The sequence below is a fragment of the Cervus elaphus genome, chromosome 7 (assembly GCF_910594005.1).
Source record: "Cervus elaphus chromosome 7, mCerEla1.1, whole genome shotgun sequence".
Classification (NCBI taxonomy): domain Eukaryota; kingdom Metazoa; phylum Chordata; class Mammalia; order Artiodactyla; family Cervidae; genus Cervus; species Cervus elaphus.
Window position 1 is genome coordinate 8008342 of NC_057821.1, and position 26317 is coordinate 8034658.

The following is a 26317-nucleotide window of genomic DNA, read 5'->3' on the forward strand; positions in this document are numbered from 1 at the left end:
GACAGTTCAGCACGGACCCAGGGGACATCCCTAGTGGAGGACAGACATATAGGAAAGCCTGACTTCCCTCCATAAAACAAGGCGGGCATTCAGGGACCCTAACATGCCACCTGCACAATCTTTAAAACACTGTCGCTGTCCCCACAGCATGCTGTGTGTGTGTGCTCAGCGGTGTCTGACTCTTGGCGACCCCACAGATTGCAGCCCACCAGCCTCCTCTGTCCATGGAATTTTCCAGGTGAGAAACTGGAGTGGGTTGCCACCTCCTTCTCCAGGGGATCTTCGAGACTCAAGGATCGAACCCACGTCTCTTTGTCTCCTGCATGGGCAGGTAGAGTGCTTACCACTTGTGCCACCTGGGAAGAGATGAGACAGAATTTCAGTTATAGAGATGACAGATCACATTGCTTAGCCAGGCCTAAGATGGTCATGGGGCCCAGAAAGGGCACCAAGAGTTCACCCCAGACCCAGACCTCAGCATTCTGAGAGGCGGTGGTCCCAGAGCATCCCATGTCGACAGAGCAAGCGGCCAGGAGACTGTACTGTCGGCGGTGGAGTGGCAGGGCCCGAGGTCTATCAGCTCTCTGAATTCAGCCTCTGCAGGAAGCTCGGGTTTCCAGACCGGCATCCGGCTGTGATAAGCAGACAGGACACAGCGCCCTCTGGTGGCAAGAGAGCCATATCGGCCCGATGGAAGCAGAAACCCCTGTAAACTTTATCTGTAAGGGGCCGGAGAGTATTTTAGGTTTTGAGAGCCAGTTTCCGTTCACAAGCAAATAAGCACAGACGTGCACCAACAAAATTTTATTTACAAAATCAGGCAGTGAGCCATAGTCTAAGGACTCCTGCACTTAAATATTGTAATAGGAATGCTGTCCAAAATACTTTGCCATTGTTCTCAGAGGAAATCTTGGCTCAGAGAAACCCCATCATTTTGATAGTGATGGAGTAAATATTAAACAAGGCTTAAAAATGCACAACTTATTGGAAATTCTATGATAAGTGATTAGCACCACTAGTCAGATGTTATGAAAGAGTTTTAATTAAAATTAATTATATATAATTTTGCTTTAGATAATAACAAAGGATACCATTAATATTTATGAAAATATATTGTTTTCCATGTGAGTTACCCATTTTAAGGATCATCTTTGCAGGGAATAATGGATTTGCTGAGAAAAATGAAAACTTGGGACCAGTTGACTAAATCAACTTGGCTTTAGCTTCTTGAGACACTAAAATGAGTGCTGGCCCATGTGAAAACACAAGTGAGGTTTAGGATCCTGAAATGTTTAGAGACAGCACAACTGGGAGATTTCATCCAACAGCCGAGGTGTAACAGCAGATTGTAGGTTTGGAATTTTGGGGCTGGAATGTCAGGCACAGACACACAAGTGAGTAAGATGCAGTTTCTGCCATCGGGCAAGTCAGGAAGTGTTGATCTGCTGTAACCCCGTCTGGCCATGAGCATTTCCGGGCTTCCCCTGGGGCACTCCCAATCAGAATTTCTGATCCTGGTGGCACCTCCTCAACTCCCACTAGCTTAGATGTGTGAACAGAAGCCTCCAGCCCAGCACTCGGCTACAGAGACCAGCTGCCCTATGCCCACCTGTGGACTGCTGCGTGCCCTCTCCAGGACAGCAGGGGAGCGGGTGAACACCTGCTCTGCGCCACCTGTCCCCTAAGCCTCTAAAAAAAGAGGGTATTCCCATTTAAAAGTGAGTCCACTGAGACTTGGAGAAATTAAGAAAAACTTCTCAAGGTCTCAAAATTAAGTAAATGCTGTGTTACTTGCTCAGTCATGTCTGACTCTTTGCGAACCCACGGACTGTAGCCCGCCAGGTTCCTCTGTCCATGGAATTCTCCAGGCAAGAATACTGGGGTGGGTAGCCATTCCCTTCTGCAGGGAATCTTCCTGACCCAGGGATTGAACCCAGGTCTTCTGCCTTGGCAGGTGGATTCTTTACCATCTGAACCACCAGGGAAGCCCAACTAAGTGCTGTAGCTAGATTTTAAACCCAGCTTTGCTTAACTCTAAGGCTTCTGCTCCTTCCAATACAGGGGGCAGTGGTTCTCTAAGTGTGGCCGCTGAGCCAGCAACAGCTGCACCTGGCAATGTTAGAAATGCAGATTTTGGGGCCCCAATCCAGCCCTCCTGAGTCACACTCTGGGGGTGGCACGCAGCAATCTGCCTTAACATGGCCACCAAGGGACTCTGGTGCTCGCCGCCACCAAGAGAGGAGCCTGTAGTGGTCCTGGATCACAGGCTGGTGAGCAGAGACAGGCGTGGCCTCCTCCTCCAGGCAGGAGGCAGGGCACCTGGGCCCTGATGTCTCTGGCCGCCCCGTGCCAGCTCCTGGAAGAGCCATGTGATCCTATCCCCAGTGGCTATGACTAGGGGGAAAGAGCCAGGCAAGAGCTCCGGTATTTCATTGACGAGTCTCTTCTGACTACCGGTGTGCTACATGGAACTGTACACAGAGGTGGGAAAGAGGAGGTTGGGTCGCTGGCTTAGGCCAGTCCTCACAGACGGCAAACCCTGGGTCTGCTTCTCTTCAGGCCCCGAGCACACTGCCTTCACCTTCATCTGCAGGGGCTGGGTAGGGATGGGGCCATGGAGCAGGCAGCCAGCAGTGGGGGGTGGGGGGGGGCAACACCCAGCAGGGACCCCATCCAACCAGCGGTGTTTCAAGAGTCCTGATGGGAACACAAGCCAGACGAGGGCTCTCTCACACCTGAGGGTTAAGGCGCATATTAGGACCAGGGTTAGGTTTAGGGTAAATGCCTCCCTCGGCACATCTGTCCTCAGGCTGAGAAGCGTGAAGCCAGAACCTAAGAACGTACATCTACAGTGATGCTCCCTGACCCCCAGCTGTTCCAGAATGATGAAACCCAAGAGCAACCCCCACCCGACAGACCCAGCCCAGAGCCCGGTCCCGAAACTCCCCAAACCATCCCCGAAACTCACCCCGCCCAGCACGCCTCTGGGCCAGTGGGCAGGACGACATTCAGGAAGAACATTCAATGCCCAGACAAGTGAGCATGTTGTTTTGTTTTTCCAAGAAGTGTTGCTCCAGGTTTAAACAAACAAGCCCTCACACCTACGAGGGGGAGGGGCGAGCAGCAGCTGCCAGGTGTGTGAGAGCGGATGCTGGGTTCAGACGGGAGCAAAGCCGGTGCGCAGAGCGCGCCCGAGCTCCAGAGCCCCTCCGAGAAGCCTCTGCACTCCATCAGACACAGGTGTCACCCCATCCAACCCCAAAGGTCCCGGGCTTCCCGCCACACGAAGACCGACCACACAAGACTAGCTCTTCGTACAACCAGGGATATTGAGCCAGCTTCCAACAAAATTAAATCCTGCTAAATCAAATGAGTTTTCCCCCCCTACTTTTCTGCTTCTATGGTTAAACAGTAGTTCCTAAAGGAGAGTGATCATTATTTGTCAAATCTTTCATACCACTTTTTAAAAGGAGGATCAGAAATAAACCACGAGTCACCTTTCTTACCTCCCCACAGACTGCACCAAGGTCAGGCTGCAGCACTCTTGATCTCCAAGCCTTCTTGATCCGTCTTTTCTCCCAGCGGAGGCTGTGAAAGGCAGTGAGGTTGCGGATCGTTCCTAATTAATTAGCTCACTCACTCCAGGGCTAACTGCCAATTTTTGCAACACGTTGGAGCTCTCTCAAGAGTCGGTTCTCCAACTGTCACTTCAGCCAATGTTAAAAAACATATTGATGTCTTTCCTGGTCACCCACTAAGCCCTTTTTCTCCCAGGTTTCTTGAGTATTGCAGGCATTCTGAGATGGTAGAACAGAGATCCTATGACAATTTTTGCACCTCTCGCCACAGGACACCATGTAGAGTAGGGAGGGGAGTGGGTGGAGGGCATTGCATTTGCCACCCTGATTGGGCACAGAGGAAGAGCCAAGTCTGCAGAGATGCTGCTCAGTGTTAGAGAGTTCTACACCAATCTTTGTCTCTGCACGTGTGTGTGCTAAGTCGCTTCAGTCGTGTATGACTCTTTGTGACCCTATTGACTGTAACCCACCAGGCTTCTCTGTCCATGGAATTTTCTAGGCAAGAAAACTGGAGTGGGTTGCCATGCCCTCTTCTGGGGAATCGTCCTTTCCCAGAGATAAAACTCATGTCTCTTGCATCTCCTACATCGGGAAGCAGGTTCTTTACTACTAGCACCACCTGGGAAGCCCAGGCTTTGTCTATAACTTAGAGCTAAAGGATCTTGATAAATTAAGACAGAACCATCACCTCTACAATAAATATAACTCTAAATATAACTGCAGCTTCACAGTATTTTGGCTGAGGAAGTGCACTAAGGAAAATAAATGAGTTATGGAGATCAGACTCTAGTCAATGGAGATGTGAATTGAATTTCAGCTTTGTCACTTACTGTTTGATGTTGTAAAAGTCATGAAAACTATCTGAACCTTGGTGGGGAGAACTCAAGATGGTGAAACAGAAGGATGTGGAGCTTGCCTCCTCCACAAACACATCAAAACGAGCTGAATCCTAATTGTCTCTTTTGCAAAATGCATGCTTGCAAAATGGAAACAACCTACCTCATCGGTTGTTCTGGAACATTGGAACTGTGTTCAGTCCGCCTGCGATGTGGCATGTAGTAAGTGCTCAGTAAACAGCCTTTGGAACTACTGTTTTGCTGCACCCGGGGGCAGTTCATCATTGCCTTAGAAATTAAATGCTGGTGCCTCACAAGCCCTTGGAGGATCAACCAATCAGATTCTCTCAAAGGCTTGGGCCTGTTGGAGAGAGGGACTGTCCATTCCCACAGTTTACACTGTCCGTCTGCCAACTGTGAGACACAAAAGCTTACCTTGAATCTTCCCCACAGCCTGCCGAACGAAGGCAACCAGATCAAGTTCTTCTGGTCGGTCTCCCCATCCATCCTGCCAGCTGTCAGCTTTTCAAAAAGTAAACACTCCAGGAAGATGGGAGTGGACTGCATGCTCGCCAGCTCGGGCTGCATTGATTTCTTTTATCCAGTAGGTATTTTCCCAACAATGTTCCACATATTAAATCTACTTGCCCCTCCTGGGACAGAGGAGCCTCAGAGATCTCCCTCGGAGAGAAAAGGAACAGAACACAGCAAGAGAGTGAAGGCGGGATTTACAAAAATCAAGGGTGAACCAAAGGAGAAATAAGACAGTAAATGGACACAGGAGAGCAACACTTAGGACACTGAGGACCTGGCAGTGGGGAGACGTGGTGTGGAAACCCAGAGACCTTTTCTCAATTAGGCGTTTAACGGTTTCTCAGTGGGAACGAGCTTTCCCTTGAAAACACCTAGCTTAGTAACGAGTTACAATGAGCTACAATGAGTTACAATGAGCAGTTACCAGGTGAACGAGTTAGTCACTCAGTCGTGTCTGACTCTTTGCAACCCCATAGACTGTAGCTCACCAGGCCCCTCTATCCATGGAATTCTCTAGGCAGGAATACTGGAGTGGGTAGCCATTCTCTTCTCATTGTCCTGACCCAGGGAACAAGCCCAGGTCTCCTGCATTGCAGGCAGACTCTTTACAGTCTGAGCCATCAGTTACCAGTTACAAGGGGCTGGTTGCTAACCTAACCATTAAGCGAGCTGCAAATTAAAACTTCCCTGGCCCATTACATAATCCATGGGTCTCTAGAGAACACCACAGGAGAGTTTTCAGATGAAGTTTTCTCCAACAGAGAATAAGCATGTGTCCTCATTTCTGGTGAGTATGACCCTGGTGAGCACATACTGCTGAGCCCATGGGAGGAAGTGTAGAGCTGCTAATAACACCGTTAGAATAACAACAGCAGCAAGACCTGTAATAATCACAGACACAGGCTTCCCGAGAGCTTGTGTCCTACGCACTCTATTTCATCCTCAGGCTGAGCCTATAAGAGGCATCACTGCCCCATTTCAGAAATGAAGAATGGGTGAGGTTAAGTGGCTTATCCAAAGCCACGGTGCAGCTATGGGATTCAAACCCAAGTACATGATTCCAGTGGCTTTGCTGTGCTGATTCAAAATTTTAGACTCCAAAGTGCTGCTTTAAAGGGTACACTTGCTCTCTGCTTCTCCTGAGGTTTTTAAATTATTTCATTGTACAGTCTTTTCCTCATGGATGTATTTTAGAACTTAATTTGAGGACTCCCCTGGTGGTCCAGAGCTTCCCAGGTGGCGATAGTGGTAAAGAACCCACCTGCTAATGCAGGAGACGTAAGAGATGCAGGCTCAATCCATGTGTTGGGAAGACCCCCGAGAGAAGGGCATGGCAACCCACTCCAATACTCTTGCCTGGAGAATCCAATGGACAGAGGAGCCTGGCGGACTCCAGTCCATAGGCTCACAAAGAGTCAGAAAGGACTGAAGTGAAGTGACTTAGCATGCACGCTGCTTGCTGTTGTTCTGTTGCTCTATCTGACTCTTTGCAACCCCATGGACTGCAGGATGCCAGACTTTCTGCTCTTCACCAGCCCCCAGAGCTTGCTCAAACTCATGTCCATGGAGTTAGTGGTGCCATCCAACCATCTCATCCTCTGTCATACCTTTCTCCTCCTGCCTTCCTTCCTTCCCAGCATCAGGGTCTTTTCTAATGAGTCAGTTCTTCACATCAGTTGGCCAAAGTTATTGGAGTTTCAGCTCCAGCATCGTCCTTCCAATGAATATCCAGGACTGATTTCCTTTACGATTGACAGGTTGGAACTCCTTGCAGTCCAAGGGACTCTCAAGAGTCTTCTCCAACACCACAGTTCAAAAGCATCAATTCTTCGGTGCTCAGCCTTTTTTATGGTCCAACTCTCACATCCATACATGACTATGGTTAAAACCATAGCTTTGACTAGACAGACCTTTGTCGGCAAAGTAATGTCTCTGCTTTTTAATATCTGTCTACGTTTGTCATTGCTTTTCTTCCAAGGAGTAAGCATCTTTTAATTCACGGCTGCAGTCACCATCTGCAGTGATTTTGGAGCCCAAGAAAATAAAGTCTGTCACTGTTTCCATTGTTTCCCCATCTATTTGCCATGAAGTGAGGGGACTGGATTCCATGATCTTAGTTTTTTGAATGTTCAGTTTTAAGCCAGCTTTTCCACTCTCTTCTTTCACTTTCATCAAGAGGCTTTTTAGATCCCCTTCACCCTGCCATAAGGCTGGTGTCATCTGCATATCTGAGGTTATTGATATTTCTCCCGGCAATCTTGATTCCAGCTTGTCATCGGTTTGCATGATGTACTCTGCATATGTTAAGTAAGCGGGATGACAATATACAGCCATGATGTACTCCTTTCCCAATTTTGAACCAGTCCATTCTTCCATGTCCAGTTCTAACTGTTGCTTCTTGACCGGCATACAGATTTCTCAGGAGGCAGGTAAGATGATCTGGTATTACCCTCTCTTTAAGAATTTTCCATAAGATAGATGGCTGTTCTTATTGCAATTAGTGTGGCCTGATGGACCTGGCATTAGATTTCAAGAAGGGTCTGGCACTTTTTCTTCTCCAGACCCTTCTTTTTAAAAGATAAAATATTAATATTTAGAATGGCAAAGAATTATTGCCATAAATCTAATGTATGCAAGGTTAAACAAAATAAACAAAACCTAACCCTAATGAAAGCATTGGGGGGAAATGTATCCAATTTTGTTCCCTTTATCCTATCTGTGTTATGTTGATGGAGATGGTTGTCTCATTTTTAACTAGTTTTGTTCTATCCTTTGTATCTGAAATATCTTTATTTAATATCCATTGTTTAGAGCACTACCATTTCCCAAGTACCCATTAGTTATTAATGTTTATGTGTATAAGGAGTATTTAGTATATTTTATTTGCAGTAAACTGATCTCCAAAGATTTCTTTTTGAAAACTCTTCCCTGTCCTCAATTTATACATTCCTTACTGTTTTACTAAATATTGAGTGCTCTTTGATAATCCTGGTGTTCATGTGTTTTGGGGATAAAAGTGAAATGAATCTGTCATTACACCAGAAAGTTTGTTTTAGACTCACAGAACAAATGTGCCTTAATAAATTTTTTTTTAATTTAGATTTCAAACACTAATAGTTTTGTCATTTTAATATACGTCATTGGAGATCTGCTTATTTGTAAATAGCCTATTGCTCACTTGGAAAAATAAACCAGTGGACAATTAAAAAAAAAAAGAATTTTCCAGTTTGTTGTGATCCACACAGTCACACAGTTTTAGTGTAGTCAACACTGCAGAAGTAGATATTTTTCTGGAACTCTCTTGCTTTTTCTATGATCCAACAGATGTTGGCAATTTGATCTCTGGTTCCTCTGCCTTTTCTATATCCAACTTGTACATCTGGAAGTTCTCAGTTCACATACTGTTGAAGCCTAGCTTGAAGGATTTTTAGTGTTACGTTGCTAGTGTGTGAGATGAGTGCAATTGTGTGATAGTTTGAACATTCTTTGGCATCGTCCTTCTTTGGGATTGGAATGAAAGCTGACCTTTTCCAGTCCTGTGGCCACTGCCGAGTTTTCCAAATTTGCTGGCATATTGTGTGCAGCACTTTCAGTGCATCATCTTTTAGGATTTGAAATAGCTCACCAGGAATTCCATCACCTCCACTAACTTTGTTCGTAGTGATGCTTCCTAAGGCCCACTTGACTTCACACTCCAGGATGGCTGGCTCTAGGTGAATGATCACACCATCATGGTTATCTGGGTCATGAAGATCTTTCTCGTACAGTTCTTCTGTGTATTCTTGCCACCTCTTCTTAATACCTTCTGCTTCTGTCAGGTCCACACCATTTCTGTCCTTTATTGTGCCCATCTTTGCATGAAATGTTCCCTTGGTATCTCTGATTTTCTTGAAGAGATCTCTAGTCTTTCCCATTCTACTGTTTTCCTCCATTTCTTTGCACTGATCACTGAGGAAGGCTTTCTTATCTCTCCTTGCCGTTGTTTGGAACTCTGCATTCAGATGGCTGTATCTTCTCTTTTCTCCTTTGCCTTTCACGTCTCTTCTTTTCTCAGCTATTTGTAAGGCCTTCTCAGACAATCATTTTGCCTTTTTGCATTTCTTTTTCTTGGGGATGGTTTTGATCACTGCCTCCTGCACAATGTTATAAACTTCTGCCCATAGTTCTTCAGGCACTCTGTCTATCAGGTCTAATCCCTTGGAACTATTTGTCACTTCCACTGTATAATTGCAAGGGAGTTGATTTAGGTCATACCTGAATGGTCTAGTGGTTTTCCCTACTTTCTTCAATTTAAGTATGAATTTTGTAATGAGGAGGGCTTCCCTGGTAAGTCAATCAGTTGGTAAAGAATCAGCCTGCAATGCAGGAGACCCTAGTTTGATTCCTGGGTTCAATTCCTAGGTCGGGAAGATCCCTTGGAGAAGGGAAAGGCTACCTACTCCAGTATCCTGGCCTGGAGAATTCTACAGACTGTATAGTCCATGGGGTCGCACAGAGTTGGACACAACTGAATGACTTTCACTTTTCACCTTTTTGTAATAAGTTCATGGTCTGAGTCACAGCTCCTGGTCTTTTTTTTTTTTTTTTTCCAACTGTATACAGCTTCTCCGTCTTCAGCTGCCAACAATATAATCACTCTGATTTTGGTGTTGACCATCTGGTGATGTCCATGTGTAGAGTCTTCTCTTGTGTTGTTGGAAGAGGGTGTTTGCTATGACCAGTGCGTTCTCTTGGCAGAACTCTGTTAGCCTTTGCTCTGCTTCATTCCATACTCCAAGGCCAAATTTGCCTGTTACTCCAGGTATCTCTTGACTTCCTACTTTTGCATTCCAGTCCCCTATGATGAAAAGGACACTTTTTTTGGTGTTAGTTCTAGAAGGTCTGGCACACTGGTGGTCCAGTGGTTCAGACTTTGTCTTCCAAAGCAGGAAGTGTGTGTTTGATCCCTGGTCGGGGTGGCCAAAAAACAGAAGCAATGTTGTAACAAATTCAATAAAGACTTTGAAAATGGTCCACATCAAAAAAAAAAAAAATCTTTCAAAATAACACATCATTTAGTTTCTACACAATGGCCTAACATTTGCAGCACCATGGATGGACCTTGCGATTATCACACTAAGTGAAGTCAGAAAGACAAATGCCACATGATGTCACTTACATGTGGAATCTAAACAAAAGTGATAGAAATGAATGTATTTACAAAGCAGAAACAGACTCCCAGACATGGAAAACAAACTACGGGGACCAAGGGGAAAGGAAGGGGGGGGATAAATTAGGAGCTTGGGATTAAAAGATACAGTACATATAAAACAGGTGATCAACAAGGACCTACTGTGTAGCACAGGGAACTCTACTCACCATGTTGTCCAATGGCTCAGCACTGTTCTCATCCTGGGAATTGCTGACTCTGGGAGACAAGTATGTGAGGGTCCACTACACCTCTACTTTTGTTTTTGATTTTAAAGTTCTTTTAATTGGCTCTTTGGAAACTTGGGTGAAGTCAACTCTGAAGGCTGATGTGAGATTTCAGCTCTCAGTGGCTCACAGGGCCGCCCCATCAGACAGTGTGTGTGCAGCCCTGCCGCCTGCCAGCCGCCGTGCCCAGAGAAGGGGCATCGGCACCTTACAAGATGGGGACGGGCTGCTCAGAGTGACTTACCAACAGAGAAGGAACTTTCCCAGCCTCCACCCTCCCATCGACGGCGGCTGGTGGGCCCGACTCCCCTGGGTTTCTTACCCTGTGAAACCTCACTGGGAAGTTTCTAGGCAGAAAGATTGGGTTAGTCGGGCCCATTCCTCCAAACTTTCCAGAAAAAAATAGCAGATCCAGGCAACCTATTCTAGATTTCTTAAATGCCCCTCTTCATCATCCTAGAAAAGAGAATGGCCACCCACTCCAGTATCCTTGCCTGGAGAATGCCAGAGACAGGGGCTACAGTCCATGGGGTTGCGAAGAGTCGGACACGGCTGAGCAACTAACAGTTTTTCCTTTTTTCCTCTTCATCATCAATGATTTCATGGTTTCGTTCCCTCTACATTTTGAGAATTTTATCCACTTAGGCACAATTTCCTTGCTAAAGAAGAGGAACTGGGGGCTGCAAACAAGTGGATGAACAGGTCATACAAGTCTTTCCTGCTTTTACCTGCCACTCCCCCAAGACAAACAGCCAGGCCACACAGGGTGCTCCTCCCTTTCCTAGAGGAAAAGCCAGACAGGGGCAGGGCTGATAGGGCTGGGGAGCAGGATTCCTCAGAGAGAGGTCAGGAACTTCTGCCATTGGCCTCACAAGGCATCTTTTCACGTAGTCAAGTTTCCCTTAAAATGATAAGATTGAACCCGAGTCTCCTGAACTGCAGGCAGATTTTTTACCACTGAGCCCCCAGGGAGTATTATAATGATAAGAAACCTTGCTTCCTTTCCCATTTTAAGATTCTGACATTCTCAGTTTTGTTTTTATAAAGATGATAGTTAGACTCATGGGCTGAATGAGGAGCAGACCGACTTTATTTAAGGTGAAATCTTGACCCTGAAGAACAGAGGGAACTTCCACGGTGGATTTTGTTTTCATATAAAGCGCATCGTTTACTCTTCAGTTCACCATGGCTTTGGGGGAACAGAGGTGGACAGAACAGTGCGCGCATTTAAATTTCTCAAGGAGATTCTACATACCTAATTATTTACTTTCTTTTCCTTGGAAGAGGCTGGCATGTTCTTGGGTTGGGTCTGACTGGCTGGTGCTGTTTCCGTCATGAAGGCTATGTCTGTCCCAGCATCCAGAGGGTTAAGAGCAGCATAGTGTCACCCAGAATAACTGAGTAAGATGAAAGTGACTTTTCCTTCTGAAAACAAAAAACACAATGAAACCAGAAAAAAAAAAAAAAACCCAGCAGAATGTGAAGTAGAGGAGACAGACCAAAGGAAACAATTAGGTATGCAGAATTTTCTATAAAAATTCAAACACACATACTATTCCTGTCTCTATTCCACCAAAGCCATGGTGAGCTGAGTAGTCAAGTTTGGGCTTCATATGAAGATAAACCAAAATACCAGGAAGTCTTTTCTGCTCTTCAGGATCAAGGTAACTCTCCTCAAATAAAGCCAGTCTGCGGCTCTGTCAGTCCAGGGTCTGTGGCATCATCTTTACAAAACAGAGCACGCCAGAACCTTAAAATGGAAAGAAGGAGAAGGGTGCCCACCGATGAGGGAATGAAATAAAAACTGACCAGCTGAAAACCACTATGTGCCATGAGCTTTCAACTCAGCAGTCTTACAAATCGATACACACATACAAACAACCAAAAAGGCAAAATGAACTCAGTAAGTGAATGCCCGGTAGTAAAAGAAGGCATCGTATCTGGTTGGTTGAAAGCAGGTTTCTAAGGAGTTCGATTGGCCAGACGGCCCCAACCCAAGGTGGGGAGGCAGACTGGAGGAGGGCGCTGGGTTCTGTTCCCCCTGGTGGGGAGATGGGGAGTCCAGCCCCACAGGAGGCTCACACAAAGCTGACCAGCAGGTCAGGAGTCCAAGGAGAGGGAGCACATTCTTAAAGAACTTGGCTGCCTGTTATCATCTGAACATACGAGGAGATAATCAACTTTAAAAAGCTGTATCGCTAATGTCCAGGCTGACTTTATTTCATGGAAAGAATAAAAAGGCAACACCAACAGCATGATTTTCCTAAACACCAGACAGGGATGGGCGTTTTTCATTCCTCTTTTATCACATCATACAAAATAAAATTAAAAAGAAATCAACAGAAACACACCAAAATATACCCGGTACCTCTTAAATTAGCAGACTTAAAATTAAAACTCGAAGCAATATTCTGTTACACTTTGATCCAAACTCTATTTACAAAATAAATTGCACTTATAAAGACAGCAACATTTCTAACAGGGTTGTAGGTTATTCTGCTTTATTGTGGTCTTATATCTCAGTATAAAACTTTTAAAGCTTTCTTTAATAAAAAAAAAAAAATCATACTTTCTCTTTGCAGTACGTAATTTATTTCCCCACTGAGTTTCTGAACCGGTTTGCTTTTTGTGCTTTTCTGCTCTGTTTTATTTTACAAATGGCACATACCTTCTGAGTAGGTACAATCAGACACGCATCCTGAGAGACCCATTCATGAAAATGTCAAAGTGGAAAAGATATGAAATATTAGCAGTCTAATCCTTTGGTTCATCTTAAAAAAAAAAATCAACTGATAAAATTTGCAAATTGGTGGTAACTCTTCTTTTTGGTTAAAAATAAATCCTCCTGATTACTGATGAAAATCCAACACTGCTTTCAAAGTATCACCTTTCCAGCCTCATCTCTGCTCAAAGATGTCACTGTGACAACTGATTTGACAGGACTCAGGCAACAATAAGGCACAAGTGGATGGTACAAATAAAAACAAATACTTTAGGGCTGTATTTTTTTCCTGCACAAATACTAAAATGTGTACCGTTTCCAAGATAAAATAACAAAAGGAAATACATATTTTTTGTTACGAAATACCTATACAAAAATGTTTAAATGTACACCATCTGAGCTGCCAAAAAGGGTTTAAAAAATTACCAATTTTTTTTCCCATCCATAAAACTCTCTCATCAGTAGGTCCAAGAGAATGTGGGTTCGCAAGGTCCCAGCACTTGATGGGAGGGAGGGGACCAGAATTCCCCTCCTGCTCTCCCTGACCCCAACACAAGACAAAAGCAAAGGTCAGGTATTGTCAGTAGTGTATTCTACTTGTTACAAACAACTGAAATTTAGGAGAGAAAAAAAATCAAGCTGGAGACCGCGGGCGGGTGCAGTGACTGGCTGTCGGATGAGAGTAAGGCACTTCCCGGGCGCAGCATCCCGTGGGGGGACCGACGCGGGGTCGGAGGAGACGGGGCCTGGGGGGCTCCAGGGGGGCAGGCCGGCTCCGCAGCAGGACGACTCGGGAGGTAAGACGGACGCGCCGGCTACACCGACGTGGTCACGCGGTCGAGGGCGTGGTTGACCTCGTTTTTGTTGGAGTCCAGTCCTTTAGCAGCGTTCCTGTCATTCCGTAAATTCTCCACCGTCTTCTTCATGCTCTTGAGCTCCCCTGGGTGGGGCGTGGCTCGTCTCAGGAGTGTTCTCTGAAAAGCAAACAGTGGGGTGAGCGTCTGGGCTTCACTCCATCACTCCCGCAAAAGCTTTCCAACCCAGGTCCCCCTGCCCAGAGGTCACAAGCAGAGCGGGTGGAAAGCTTGCCTTGGAGCTACAAGCATTTATCAACTGCTCCCAAGCGGAAGGAAGGATGAAAATGCTGTCTACAACTTATCTCGTCAAGATGGTAGGGTTCCTTTCAGGATACAAGAATACTTAGGAAAATATGAGATGTGTTAAGACAAAAACAAGGTTTCACGAACAGTAAGAAAAATAATAAAAGACTTACAAGATATAATGAGGGGGGTGAAGGAAGGAAAAAGAAAAACTGGTCAAAAATTCTAAAATTAAAATCACTAGAATGTTCTACTTTATCTGAAGGCCTTCTTCAACCCATGAGGCACAGGAGGTGAAGGAAAAGGGAGGTGAGAAAGGACTTCTTTTCTAATTCACCTGTTTTATTAATATTTATATGACCTACTGAAGAAAATTCACATTTTTTCCTAAAAGACCACGGGGCTGGAAGTGAAGTAACAGGGTATGGACAATGCTTTAAAAATTATATTATTAAAGATGCTATGTGCTCTTCTGCTCCTCAAACAGCGCCTACCTCTCTTCAGTGAGTCTGAGGAAGGGCCATCGTAGGTTAACAAAAGCAGGCCAGAACTCAGACAGCGAGTGGCTGGTCAAACAGTCCTGCTCCAAGAAGCCGTGAGATAAAAGTAAAGAGCCCTTTTGGCTGGAGTCATTTTGTCATGCTTAATTCCTACTCTGCCCTCTACTACTGTAAGTCAATAAAAGTCCACCTGCGGACAGCTGGAATAACAAACTACTGCCTGGCAGTAATTTAAAAACCTCCCTTTGTCTTGAGGGCAGCAAGTATTCCCTCTGAGCTCTGCTTATGAAAATCTCAATTAGTGTCAGGAAGCTCAGAGGCCAAAGTCAACTTACAGGAAGGCTCACAAGTTGTCCCTGACTCAGCCGAATGGCAGAGACACGTGTCGAGGATGGAGGCAAGCAGGGCTGAGTGGTCCTTTCAAACCTACGCCTGATTCTGCGCGAAAGCCTGTAAGGGAATCCTACGAAGATCCCACGCTCTCCTCACGGCGCAACGCGGATGAGTCCGCACGGCAGAGCTGCACGTGGCGGCTCGCTGAGAACGAACGACGGAAAAGAAACACTTCCCCACTGATTTTTAAGAAAGCAGAGGGGGCATGAGGGGAAACCGTCACAAAGAAAGAAAAAGAAGCACCCACACCCTGTTCAAACAAACAAACAAATCTAAAAGTCACTTGCTTTACGTGCATTTGGTGAACCAGGACCTTAGAAGTATCTAGCTTTTGCCTTCTAAAAAAAAATACTTAAATGCTGAAGGCAGAAAGGAGCAAAGGCTATTTGAAAGTAAGACGGCTCTTTGTCAGGCGCCACTCTGAGCCTCCGCGAACGCCCAGCAGCCCGAACCCCATACCGTTTCGTGGTCATCGTCGTCCTTCTCATCGTCCAGAAACCGGATGGCGCTGACCCGGTTCACCGCCCGCTCATTCCAGGCCTCTTCTGACACGTCGTGCACCAGGCTCTCCAGGGCGCCGCAGCGGGGCAGGTTCTCTGCCGGACAAAGACCAGGTCAGCAGGGCTGCCGCGGCGAGGCGGCCCTGTCTTTCCGAGGATGCCTAATTCTATCTGAGGTCACAGCTGCTAAATCAGTGTTTACCATTTCATTCCAGAATGGCATCATGACTCACAGACCTCTTTTTCAAGGTTCTTTCTGACATGCTCACTTCAAAAACTTCCTCTTGACAGTGAGGTGGCCACACGTGTAGGATCTGGTCCTTTTCTTGGCCACTCACCCTGCACTGTCCTCTTGGGGTCTTCACATCCTTCTCACCAGTTTGGGGTCAGCGAGGTGCCTCCGTTTGCCCAGAGCCTTCTAGACTTCTTCTATCGAAACCAGCTCTCAGCAAAGGCTTTGAGACAGCCACACCACGTGACCGTGAACGCTTTTTTAAAAGCACATATGATTTACAAAACAAAGGTACAGTTCCTCAAAACAACTCTCTGGCTTAAAAATGCTTTGTTGGAGACCATCAATGCTAATCCTCCAAACTGTCTGCATGAATTTTAAGGGACTTCTATCTCTTTTAGGAGGACATATGTGCATTTTCAGCCTTAGCTAGAATTCAAAACCAGAAGGCTATTTAAAAAATGCCAGGCGTGATCCACAGGTGTGAGCATGTGTTCTGCAAAGCCCCGTGGTTGGGAAGCAGCCTTACGGATGGGTGGGAGCCGCTGCTAACTCCCGGGCCAAGCGAACCAGCCCTTCAATTCACCTTGGCAGGCGGGTTCAGAAGGCAGCTGAGGAAGTAAGACACAGGTGAGGATCTTCTCCCCGGTGGTGTGGTCGGTGTCCGTCTGGAACGTGAGCAGGGGCTGGGCCTGGTTGTCCGATAACCAGAGAGCCTTCAAGTTCAAGGTGGTCAGCGATAAAGGCAGGTGCGACAGCCTTAATGAAAACATAGGGAGAGGGTGGGCGCTTACCATCTGTAATGAAATCAAACCTTGTCCACAAAAGACAAAAGTTCAACAACTGCTTCCTGAGACTGGGTGCGGGATGTGAAACGGTGCTGTTTATACTGAGACACGCTGTGTCCTCTTTGCCAGGAGATGCTTCGGGGGATGACTGCGTTGCCTTTTCCTGCCATCACCTCTCTCTGGCACCTCGAGGCCACATGGCAAAAAAATTAGGAAGTTACAACACACACTGTTTACTCTTAGGCTAGGAAAGTGAAAGTCGCTCAGTCGTGTCTGACTCATTGCAACCCCATGGACTATACAGCTCATGGGATTCTCCAGGCCAGAAGACTGGAGTGGGTGGCCTTTCCCCTCTCCAGGGGATCTTCCCAACCCCGGGATCGAATCCAGGGTCTCCTGCGCTGCAGGCGGATTCTTTGCCAGCTGAGCCCCCAGGGAAGCCAGCCTCCAGGTAGAGAGGGGGAAGCCAGTGCACTTGCGGAAGGACCCAGAGCTGAGCTCTTCCTGAGTTGCGCTCGGCAGGGCTGCAATGAAGCTGTGCACTTGCCTGGGCCCAGGAGCACCTGTAAGTCGGGACGTGAGGGAGGCTGGGGTGCTGAAGAGCTTAAACCGCAGTTAAAGATTACAAGCGTTTTTTCATGGTCTCCACTTGCTCTCTCCAGGGAGATGATTTTAAGTGTTCCAATTCAGACTTTAAAGTTTCTGAAAGCTCCCACTTCTCAGACACCTACGTGATCATTAATTTCCACCTCGGATTGCTTCAGTTTCAAAGGGGATGGTATCTATTAGAGCACTTTAAAAACTGTAATGCAACTCCTCAAGATTAGTTTTATATTTATGTCTCTACAAACACTTGACCAGTGAAATCTATTTAGTGGAGACTGTTAGCAGAAATCAAAAGTACTTGGTGCCTGGCAAAGGCCACTTGCGCAGAATATCTCAGCCAGGGGTGATCTTGCCCCCAGGGGACACCTGGCAAAGGCTAGAGACATTTTGGGGAAGGTTTTTTTTTTTTTTTTTTTTCTGCCTCGCCATGTGGCTAGCAGGCACTCAGTTCCCTAACCAGGGACTGAACCTGGCCCCTGGCCCTGGAAGCACAGAGTTCTAACCACTGGGTTGCCAGGAAAGCCCCTGGGAATGCTGCTGCCATCTCGAGGGGCGCAGCTCGGATGCTCCCAAACACCCTACAATGCACAGTCCTGCAACAAGGAGCCATCAGCCCCACACGGAAGGATGCCGAGTGCGGGGCTGTGGTAAAAGTCAACGCTTCACACACGTCACTGATCCACGCTGAAAACCCCTGAACCTCTGCAGATGCCACGGATTTAAGGTTTAAAGAACCGAAGGTTATACCTGATCAGGTATTTTTACTCTTAAGGATGGCTCCATGGATTAAATGATGGTTCCACCATAGAAGTGATTTCATAAGTTAGAGAAAAAGTAAGTTAGATAAAAAACAGACTGATCACAGTCTGTTCTCTACAATGTGACACACATTTTCTCCAAAGAAATTTCTGGTCCATTAGTTCTGAAAGACATTATATGACAGTGTGTATCCGGGGTTCTTTCTTCTATGAAATGGTACCTCCATCTCCACTTTACATACAAGAGCCCCCTAACGTCTCACCAACAGATTAATACTCCCTCATCAGATGCATTTTGAATTGACAGACTTATGGGAAATAAACTAGAACTCTAGTAAGAGCAGTTGGACTCAAATAGTATAAGACGAATCCAAGTAAAAGGTAAGCAGAGACCAGCTAAGTTATTTTAGTGGATGAAGTTAAAAATGACTAAAGAAAGCAGTGAAAGTACTAACAAACTTTCCATAAGAAGAATGAATACATTTTCGCAAACGCCTTCCCTTGTCCTATTTACGGAGGTGAGAAAATATTTTCTTTTCCTAATCGTCCAGGAAAAGCTGATCCACCCACCACACACGCAAGGGGTGTGGTGCTGGGTAAACGTAGGGAACCGTGCCCACAGCAGAGTGAGGTTCTTGAGTCAATGCAGTGAAACCTACCTAGGTTAAAGGACCCAGAAAGACTCCACGTGGTGTCCCAGCCAGCAGTTTACTAACGACAGTCAAACTGGGTGGGAGATCCATGTTTTTAAATCCCAGAATCCACCCAGTGCAGGGACGCATATACACCATCAGGATGCCCAGGGCCGGGGTGGGGAATTGGGGGGCACAGCCGCTTACAGCCCCAGCTCCCCTTTTTCTGAGGCAGTGGTTCCTTGAGGTAGTTTGGAAGTGAAATCTCTGTGCTTATTTGTATAAGCTTCAAACGATCTCTCATCTGACCAAATGCCGTCATACTTATGCTAAACGCAAGGAACTTGAAGATGCAAGGCAAGTATCTGCCGAACGCTATGATGGGGCTTTTTAAAAAGAATACCCTAATTCACTGCAGGCGCTTAAAGGACATCAAACCCTCTTTCATGCCACAGAACCCAAGAATAATTTCTTTTTGAAAGTTTGTCCCTATTTCTTTTTTGAGTTAAGCTAATATCCTCTGGAATGTTTCAAGGTCTTGGGCAAGAAACCTATAGTCAGCACCTCTGCTTTTAAGAGCATAAAGAAAAGAGTAAATCAAGGCTCGAAAGCTGGCATGACACACAGATCCTGAAGCCACGGTCATCGTGCCTTCTCAGGCTAATAACCAGCTTCCCAGCTAAATGCTAAAGCAAAGGTATAAATAAAAGGCTACGCAGAGCATCAGTAACAGCTGCTAAGGATGACAAATCGTATCTTAAGAGCTAAAGTAAATTACTGGACTCCACAGCTACAAGTCTGAAAGTCACATGCCACCAAGCCAGGGAAGACGGATACGTGGTCTAGAACACAGGTTTTCCTGCAAAGCATCAGTGTACCAGCTTGGACACGGGGGCTACCGGCCAAGCACACGCCACACACACGAGCTCATTCACACGTGTCTTGTGGACAGAGGTGTTCCCAGTGCGAAAGGGGAAAAAAAGCCTCCGCTCCCTGCCCAGTCTGCAAACAGACTGCGGGCTGGGCAGCCCCGCGCTGACGCCCTGCAGCCTAAGGGGAAAGACACACACTGCCCTGCTTCTCTGGGGTGAACAGGCCAGACACAGGCCAGAAGCAGAGCTTAAATATGCAAAATCTATGTATACATTAAATATAAATAATAGTATAGACATATGTTTTCTATTTTTTAAAATATATATATATATATATATATATATGTATATATTCCCACTTTCCAGCAGAGTTAATAATGTATTTTTGGTTTATTCTGGTACCTTCTGCTGACTACAAGATCAACATAAGAAGCCACAGCCCCATTTGTCCACATCACCATGTTCCATTTAGGACCACATCCCCTAAATAAATAAAAGAAATAGAAAGCCTACAGCTACTATTTACAGCAACAGTACAAGGACTAGAACAAATGAACAACCGTATCGTGAGCTTCTCCTTTTTAGGGACCTCGGTGACAAGTCCAGCCTGAAGTGACCTTCCCCACCTCTGATTAGGACTTTTTTTTCTTAAAGTCACTCAGTCATGTCCGACTCTTTGCGAACCCATGGACTATACAGTCCATGGAATTCTCCAGGCCAGAATACTGGAGTGGGTAGCCTTTCCCTTCTCCAGGGGATCTTCCCAACCTAGGGATCGAACCCAGGTCTCCTGCATTGCAGGCGGATTCTTTACCAGCTGAGCCACAAGGGAAGCCCAAGAATACTGGAGTGGGTAGCCTATCCCTTCTCCAGTGGATCTTCCCGAGCTAGGAATTGAACCAGGGTCTCTTGCGTTGCAGGCAGATTCTTTACCAACTGAGCTGTGAGGGAAGCCCCTTGTAGCTATGAGGAAGCTATGAGCGGATTAGGACAGCAGTTGCTTTATCCAATTTATTTAACAACCAAATGGCTGACTGATTAATGTAATACTAACTTAACGGACGGCTGAATGGTACTTACAATTGAGTGTTTCATCTGTTTGTTTCTTCCTACTAGAATTGTTAGTTTTAAGCAAAGTTTTCAAAAATGTTTAAAGATACATATAGAGAGCGAACATAATCAGTGAAAAAAATGTCAACAGTACCAAAGTATCTAAAGTGAAAGCCTCCGTAACCTCGGGTTTCCAGTCGTCCTTCAGGGGAACCACTCCATTTTCTGGAGTGCTCCGCAGGTAAGATGTTCTAAAAACAAGAACGAGATCACCGGGCACCAGTCACACGCACTCTCAGCCCTGGGCATCGTGGGTCACAGGGCGGAGACGCAGTTCATCCTCTAGTGGCTCAGGGTTCCACAGTCTGGCTACACTGTTGGGTTGCATTTTGTCTTTTTATATTTTTTCCAGCTTTACTGACAGGTAACACTTTGTAAACCTGAGGTGGACAGTGTGATGATCTGATGCACTTATATATACGGTCAGTTCTCCATGTCTGAGGATGCAGGACTCACAGATATGGGGGTCCACTGTACTGCGGCATCTAACCTAAGGGGCTAGGCACTTGCAGGCATCTGCCCCTGTTGGTACCCTGGTCGGGGCAGGGCCCTGAAACCAATCTCCCCAAGGATACAGAGGACAACGACATTGGGAAATGATTGCCTAGTAGGCTTAGGGTCTCCATCCCCTCCTGTAATCCCCAGTGTGTGCGTGTGTTGGAGACATTTAAGATGGACTCTCGGCACCTCTGAAGGATATGGCACGGTGTTGCTCACTGCAGTCAGCTGCTGTATGTTAGACTCCCAGAGCTGCTTCCCCTGCTAACTGGAAACGTACGCCCTCCAGCATCTCACTTCCCCCACCCGCTGGCCCTTAGCAACCACCACTCTATTCTGTTCCAGCTTGTTTCGATCCCACAAATCAGTGAGCTCTCACAGTATCTGCCTTTCTCTAACCTATCTCTCTTAGCAAAATGCCTTCAAGGCCTATCCATGTTGTAAACTGGAGAAGGAAATTGCAACCCACTCCAGTATTCTTGCCTGGAAAACTCCATGGACAGAGGAGCCAGGTAGGTGCCAATCCACGAGATCGCCAAGAGCCGGACACTACTGAGCGACTATGCACATGTTGCAAACGGAAGGATTTCTGACCTTCTCGCAGCTGAGTAATATTCCACTTCCTATATATGAATATAAACACACAGGCACACACCACATCTCCTTGATCCATCCATCTGGCGCTGCTGACACTGTTTTCACATCTTGGCTACCGTGAATAAAGCTGCAGTGAATGTGGGGGAGTAGATACCTCTTTGATATCCTGTTTTCTTTTCCTTTGGGCATATGTCCAGAAGTGGAATTGCTGGGTCATACAGCAGTTCTGTTTATAAAAACTTATTGAGGAAAAACTCCATGCTGTTTTCCATAGTGGCTGCACCAACGTACATTTCCCCATAGTGCACAAGGGTGCGCTTTTCTCTGCCAACACGTGTCATCTCGTCTTTTTGACAAAAGCCATTGTAATAGGTATGTGGTGATATCTTATTTAGTCTTTTTAATTTAATTTTTTGGATTATGAAATTCAAAGGTACAAACTATTTTCCCATTGACAGCCCTGGTTTGCAGTATTTGGCATTAGTAATACTTCGAGGAAGATGCTCAAATACCCAATTTTGTGTACCTGGTGGACAGTCTCATGGGGAAAAAGCTGAGAGTCAGGGACCTCTGTGTCCTGGGCCCATATGACTGATACAAGGCACCTCCTCTGTTACGGGACCAGGAGACTTCGTGCTTTTGTTTCCAAGTGGCATTTTAGCATTATCCTTGCTATAATTTTTCCTATCAAATGTGTCAAAGAAGGTTTCTAGGAACGAACGTGCAGGTTCCCTGTGCCATTTGCTATTTTTATATGCTTGGGAGGAGAGGCAGAAACTTCTGTGGTGTTTGGTAGGACTTCCCATGGTGTGACATCTCTGCAAGCTGAAAAGCTGACGTGGCAGCCTCTTTTTTATGAGCTTCTATACCGATACTTTAAATAAGTAGTCATTAAATATGTTTATAAGCTTGAAATCTGGTTATGAATCTGTATACACCACGGCCCAAATGCACCCTTAACCCGCTCAGACGACAGTTGTGGTACTCAGCTTTTCAACTGGGTTTCCTCCACCCGGCCCAGGCGTGATGAAAACAGAACTGTCCCTTCTCCTGAGAACTGGAGAATGGGGACTCCCCTCCTGTGAAAAGCAGTTTTCAGATGCCGGAGTCATCTCTCTGCTTTAGAATTAGCGATGCAAATGCATGCTCTCCAGAGCAGCGAGTTCTCCTGCTGCAGGACCAGCACAGGAGGGAGGGAAGGGGGACCTTCTCACGTTGCACGTCTCCTGGGGGCTCAGTCCAGGCGGAAAGTCAACATCCAGCTCTAGCTAATCCCGAGATTCCAGTCACCAGTGAGTGGCTTAAGCATCAATCATGATGTCCTGAAAGCATGAACTTAAAAACGGTGAGCGTTTCCTGAGGCCATAACTCGTCACCAGAGTCCCCCGCGTCCTGTTATTTGCTTAGCTCTGCTGCCCACGATCAGCACGAGCGACAAACTGCAGCCCGCGCCTGACCTGTGAGCAGCGAATCTGAGGACACAGTGCCCCAGACACTCCTCGAGTCACCAGCATTTACCCCTTAGGACCACTGGTCATCCTCCCCCCAGCTCAACACTTTTCCGTCTAACACTTGAAAGCATTTTTTAAATTCCTCTTCTTGGCAATGAAGCCTGTGACATCAGGCACTTTGCAGTGGCCTGCCAGCTATTCTGCAAAACTAACATTTCTAATGTTTTCATTCAGTTAACAAATATTCGCCAGGCATCTCCTGAAGGGACAAATCACAATGACACACAAACCATCGCATGCACTTCAGGTAACTTTAGCTTTCTGAGGACCGCACGTAGGTAAACAGGCAGTGATCACTGGGATAATCCAGAAACGCAGACCCGGAGAAGAGAAGTCTTCCCGGAGAGGGGCAAGAGGGAGAAATGATAAAGGTACAAAGACAGAGAAAGGGTCAGAGGTGGAAAGAAGAGCCTGGGTAGGAAAGTGCAGTGCTGTCTGCAGTGATGAAATCAGCTCAGAGTGGTTGAAACTACTGCATGTTATAGGCTGGTGAGCATGCCGGCAGGCCTCTGACCCAGAACCCGACACAGACTGGCTGCTCTCTAGGTTTTTTAGACTGTGAAGCACTTGGTAATTCTGACATCAGCTATGGATGGTCTCGCCAGCAAAGTATCCCCGAGTACAATATTATGCACAAAGTCAGGGGGTTCAGAGTCATGGGCAGAGCAGAGCAAGGCTCCAAACTACACTTTAGCTCAGACTCATTGGAGCTCATTTTTCAGATGAGGAAACCGAGGCCCATGGTGACTCATGGAAGCCAGTTATAAAAGCCAAGACCTAGGTCTCCCCCCGCTTCCATTAGCGTACCGCCAACCAAGACCCACGTTTCCAGCTGCACCCACAGTACCCTGAAAGGACCCCAGGCGCTGGCAGCCCCGACCTTGTCCCCGCCACGGGCTCCATCACTCCAGCTCCCAGGATGAGAGCTTCCAGGCCTGGCTCACGCGACCGACCCATCAGAACACGCTCTACCAGGTGGAGCGAAGGCGAGACGGCCGAGGCTGGGCTGGAGGACCATCTGCTTGTCTCGGGCTTACCTGTTCCCTGCCACGTCCAGGACGTGCAGCTCAGCCGCCCGGGACACCTCCGCGGGGATCCGAGTAAGCCTGTTGTCACGCACACAGAACACAGTAAGGCTGCAGCAACCGCCAATCTACGACAGGAAAAGAAACACGACTGTTTTCCAGGCTGTTCTGGGATATGGGGGTGGGACTGGAGGGTCTTGTTCATCAAATGGCATGAAAAGGATGCACAAAATTCTATCACGCGACTATTAAGTCTCACTGATGACAAACTATGATCAATTCAAATCATACAAAACATTGAGTAACCTGATAAAAATCTCTGCAAACATTAAACATTCATGTTCTCAATGAAGCCAAGAAAATAAACAATACAGTTCAAAAACTGCATTCTGAACGGAAAGTCATTTTATCTTTCAAATATGTTAACCAGATGACACAGTCCAGACACATACATAATTTGGTAATATGGAAGTTTAAGAATTCTAGGTTGGAAAAGAATATGAAAAAGCATAAATATATATACATATGTATGTATAACCATGTTGTACACCAAAAACTAACACATTGTAAATCAACTATACTTCAATAAAAAGTTTAAAAAAAAAAAGGAATCCTAGGTATTAAAAGTTAGGCCAAAGATGATACACACACACACACACACACACACACACACAGAGTTTTCAAGACCTGCCCACTATATTAACTTCAATGTTCCAGTTTATTTTTAAAAAAGAAAAAAGAGAGACATCTGAGAGATGATACATTGATTTCTATAACACATCTTTGAATAGCCTTTGGTCATTCACAACTTAATTTGATAAACTGATTTGCCTTTGACAAACGCAAAATCAACCATTTTTCAGCAAAAAGTAAATTCGGTCAGCTATGACCGAATGAGCAAACTCTGGGAGATAGTGAAGGACAGGGAAGACTGGCGTGCTGCAGTCCATGGGGTCACGAACAGTCAGACACGACCTAGCGACTAAACAACAACATAACCTGTTGCTAAAAGCATATGTCAATATCTGCACCCACACCAAATCTGATTCCCTTTTTTTAAAGTAACCAGCTCTAAGGTAATTGAGCTCAGTATGAGTCTGGTCTTCACGAAAGAATTCACTGTCTCTCTTGAATAAGTTGGCTGTGGCTTCTACAGACAGCAAAGCCGAGCCAAGGGGGTGCAAATCCAGCCCGTCCTAGACACGCCGCCCCGCGGGCCTGGGGCCACGCTCCACTCTGCATGCAGGCACTGTCCTGACTCAGAGCGGCTGCTGCGAAAGGGCTTCTGAAGGGACCTATTGATTCCTGCACATGGAAAAGTACTCCAGGGCCTCCTGCCACAAGAGGAGCAAGACACCTGGGTCTTCATCAGTGTCCGAATATACCTTCTGCCCTTTCCTATATTTATCTCTGTGTTAAATGTACGTTTAGACCTTAACAGAAGACACATTTATGAAACTTCTGCATAATCCCTTTCACGTACAACTTATTATACCTTCCCTCAGGAGTTAACATAAAGATTTTGAAATACTGTATTTAACGACAGCATGTAACCGTAATGAATGCGTGAGAAAACACAGAAGAAAACAGGCCTGAGTTCCTCTCTGAATACCTGGAAACACCCCGGTATGTCGTGTCCCCTTGATTCTCAGTATCTGCATTTCCCATCCCGGAAAAACTCGTTTGCCCACTGTCCTTCACAAGACAGCGTGGACTGATATTTCTCGTCACACTATTTCTTATAGAAACACCCTTCTGTCGTTTTCGAATCTTACCGATCACCCCTAATTAGAGAAAACATGCTCTAAGCCCACACCGCCGTCCCAGAAGCCCTGATCAGCACCAACCCATTGCCTTCCTAGTCCACACAACCCTCGTCTGACAGGCTGTTTAGTTTGCATGCTTACATGTAATCAGAGCGCCTGCCCGCTCATCTGCCCAAGGGGAACAAGCCCAGCTACCCACCAACATTCCTCATGAGGGTATGCTTACACGCTTGCATTTGTTCACCTACTGCTGAAAGGCTGGGCTGTGAAGTTATCATCTGCTTCCATGTGCAGCAACTGGAGACCACAGAACTCTCTTCTCTGGCAAGAGTCACTGTGTCTGA

General features: G+C 46.2%; 2 protein-coding genes across 3 annotated transcripts in view; both read right to left on the reverse strand.

Annotated features, from left to right (window-relative positions):
• Positions 1 to 254: 254 nt before the first annotated feature.
• On the reverse strand, positions 255 to 5103 carry LOC122696905. 2 transcript variants are annotated; one of them, XR_006341953.1, is made up of 4 exons: positions 4578 to 5103; positions 3507 to 3588; positions 474 to 719; positions 302 to 356 (listed from the first exon to the last, which is right to left on the reverse strand). XR_006341953.1 is itself a non-coding variant. In XM_043907078.1 (3 exons), exons 1-3 carry the CDS (start codon positions 5000 to 5002, stop codon positions 591 to 593), a joined length of 636 nt encoding a protein of 211 aa, XP_043763013.1. In that variant the 5' UTR covers positions 5003 to 5103; the 3' UTR covers positions 255 to 590. The 2 variants fall into 2 exon arrangements, 1 of the variants encoding a protein (XP_043763013.1); XM_043907078.1 differs by having other exon boundaries at positions 255 to 719.
• A 7453-nt stretch (positions 5104 to 12556) lies between these two features.
• LRRC1 (leucine rich repeat containing 1) overlaps positions 12557 to 26317 on the reverse strand; it is a 129237-nt gene continuing 115476 nt past the window's right edge. Inside the window, exons 11-14 of the mRNA XM_043907080.1 lie at positions 24220 to 24335; positions 16397 to 16569; positions 15538 to 15674; positions 12557 to 14059 (exon numbers count right to left, since the gene is read on the reverse strand). Coding sequence (XP_043763015.1) covers positions 13901 to 14059; positions 15538 to 15674; positions 16397 to 16569; positions 24220 to 24335 — 585 coding nt within the window. The 3' untranslated portion in view covers positions 12557 to 13900. The remainder of the gene's footprint in view (positions 14060 to 15537; positions 15675 to 16396; positions 16570 to 24219; positions 24336 to 26317) is intronic.

Excerpts from the sequence above, each read along its gene's own strand:
- LOC122696905 (XM_043907078.1), bottom strand. The coding sequence starts at position 5,002 with ATGCAGCCCGAGCTGGCGAGCATGCAGTCCACTCCCATCTTCCTGGAG. Across the intron at positions 3,589-4,577 it reads GTTCCAGAACAACCGATGAG|CCTCCGCTGGGAGAAAAGAC; the intron begins GTAGGTTGTTTC and ends TGCCTTTCACAG. Across the intron at positions 720-3,506 it reads TTGGTGCAGTCTGTGGGGAG|ATAAAGTTTACAGGGGTTTC; the intron begins GTAAGAAAGGTG and ends GGCCCCTTACAG.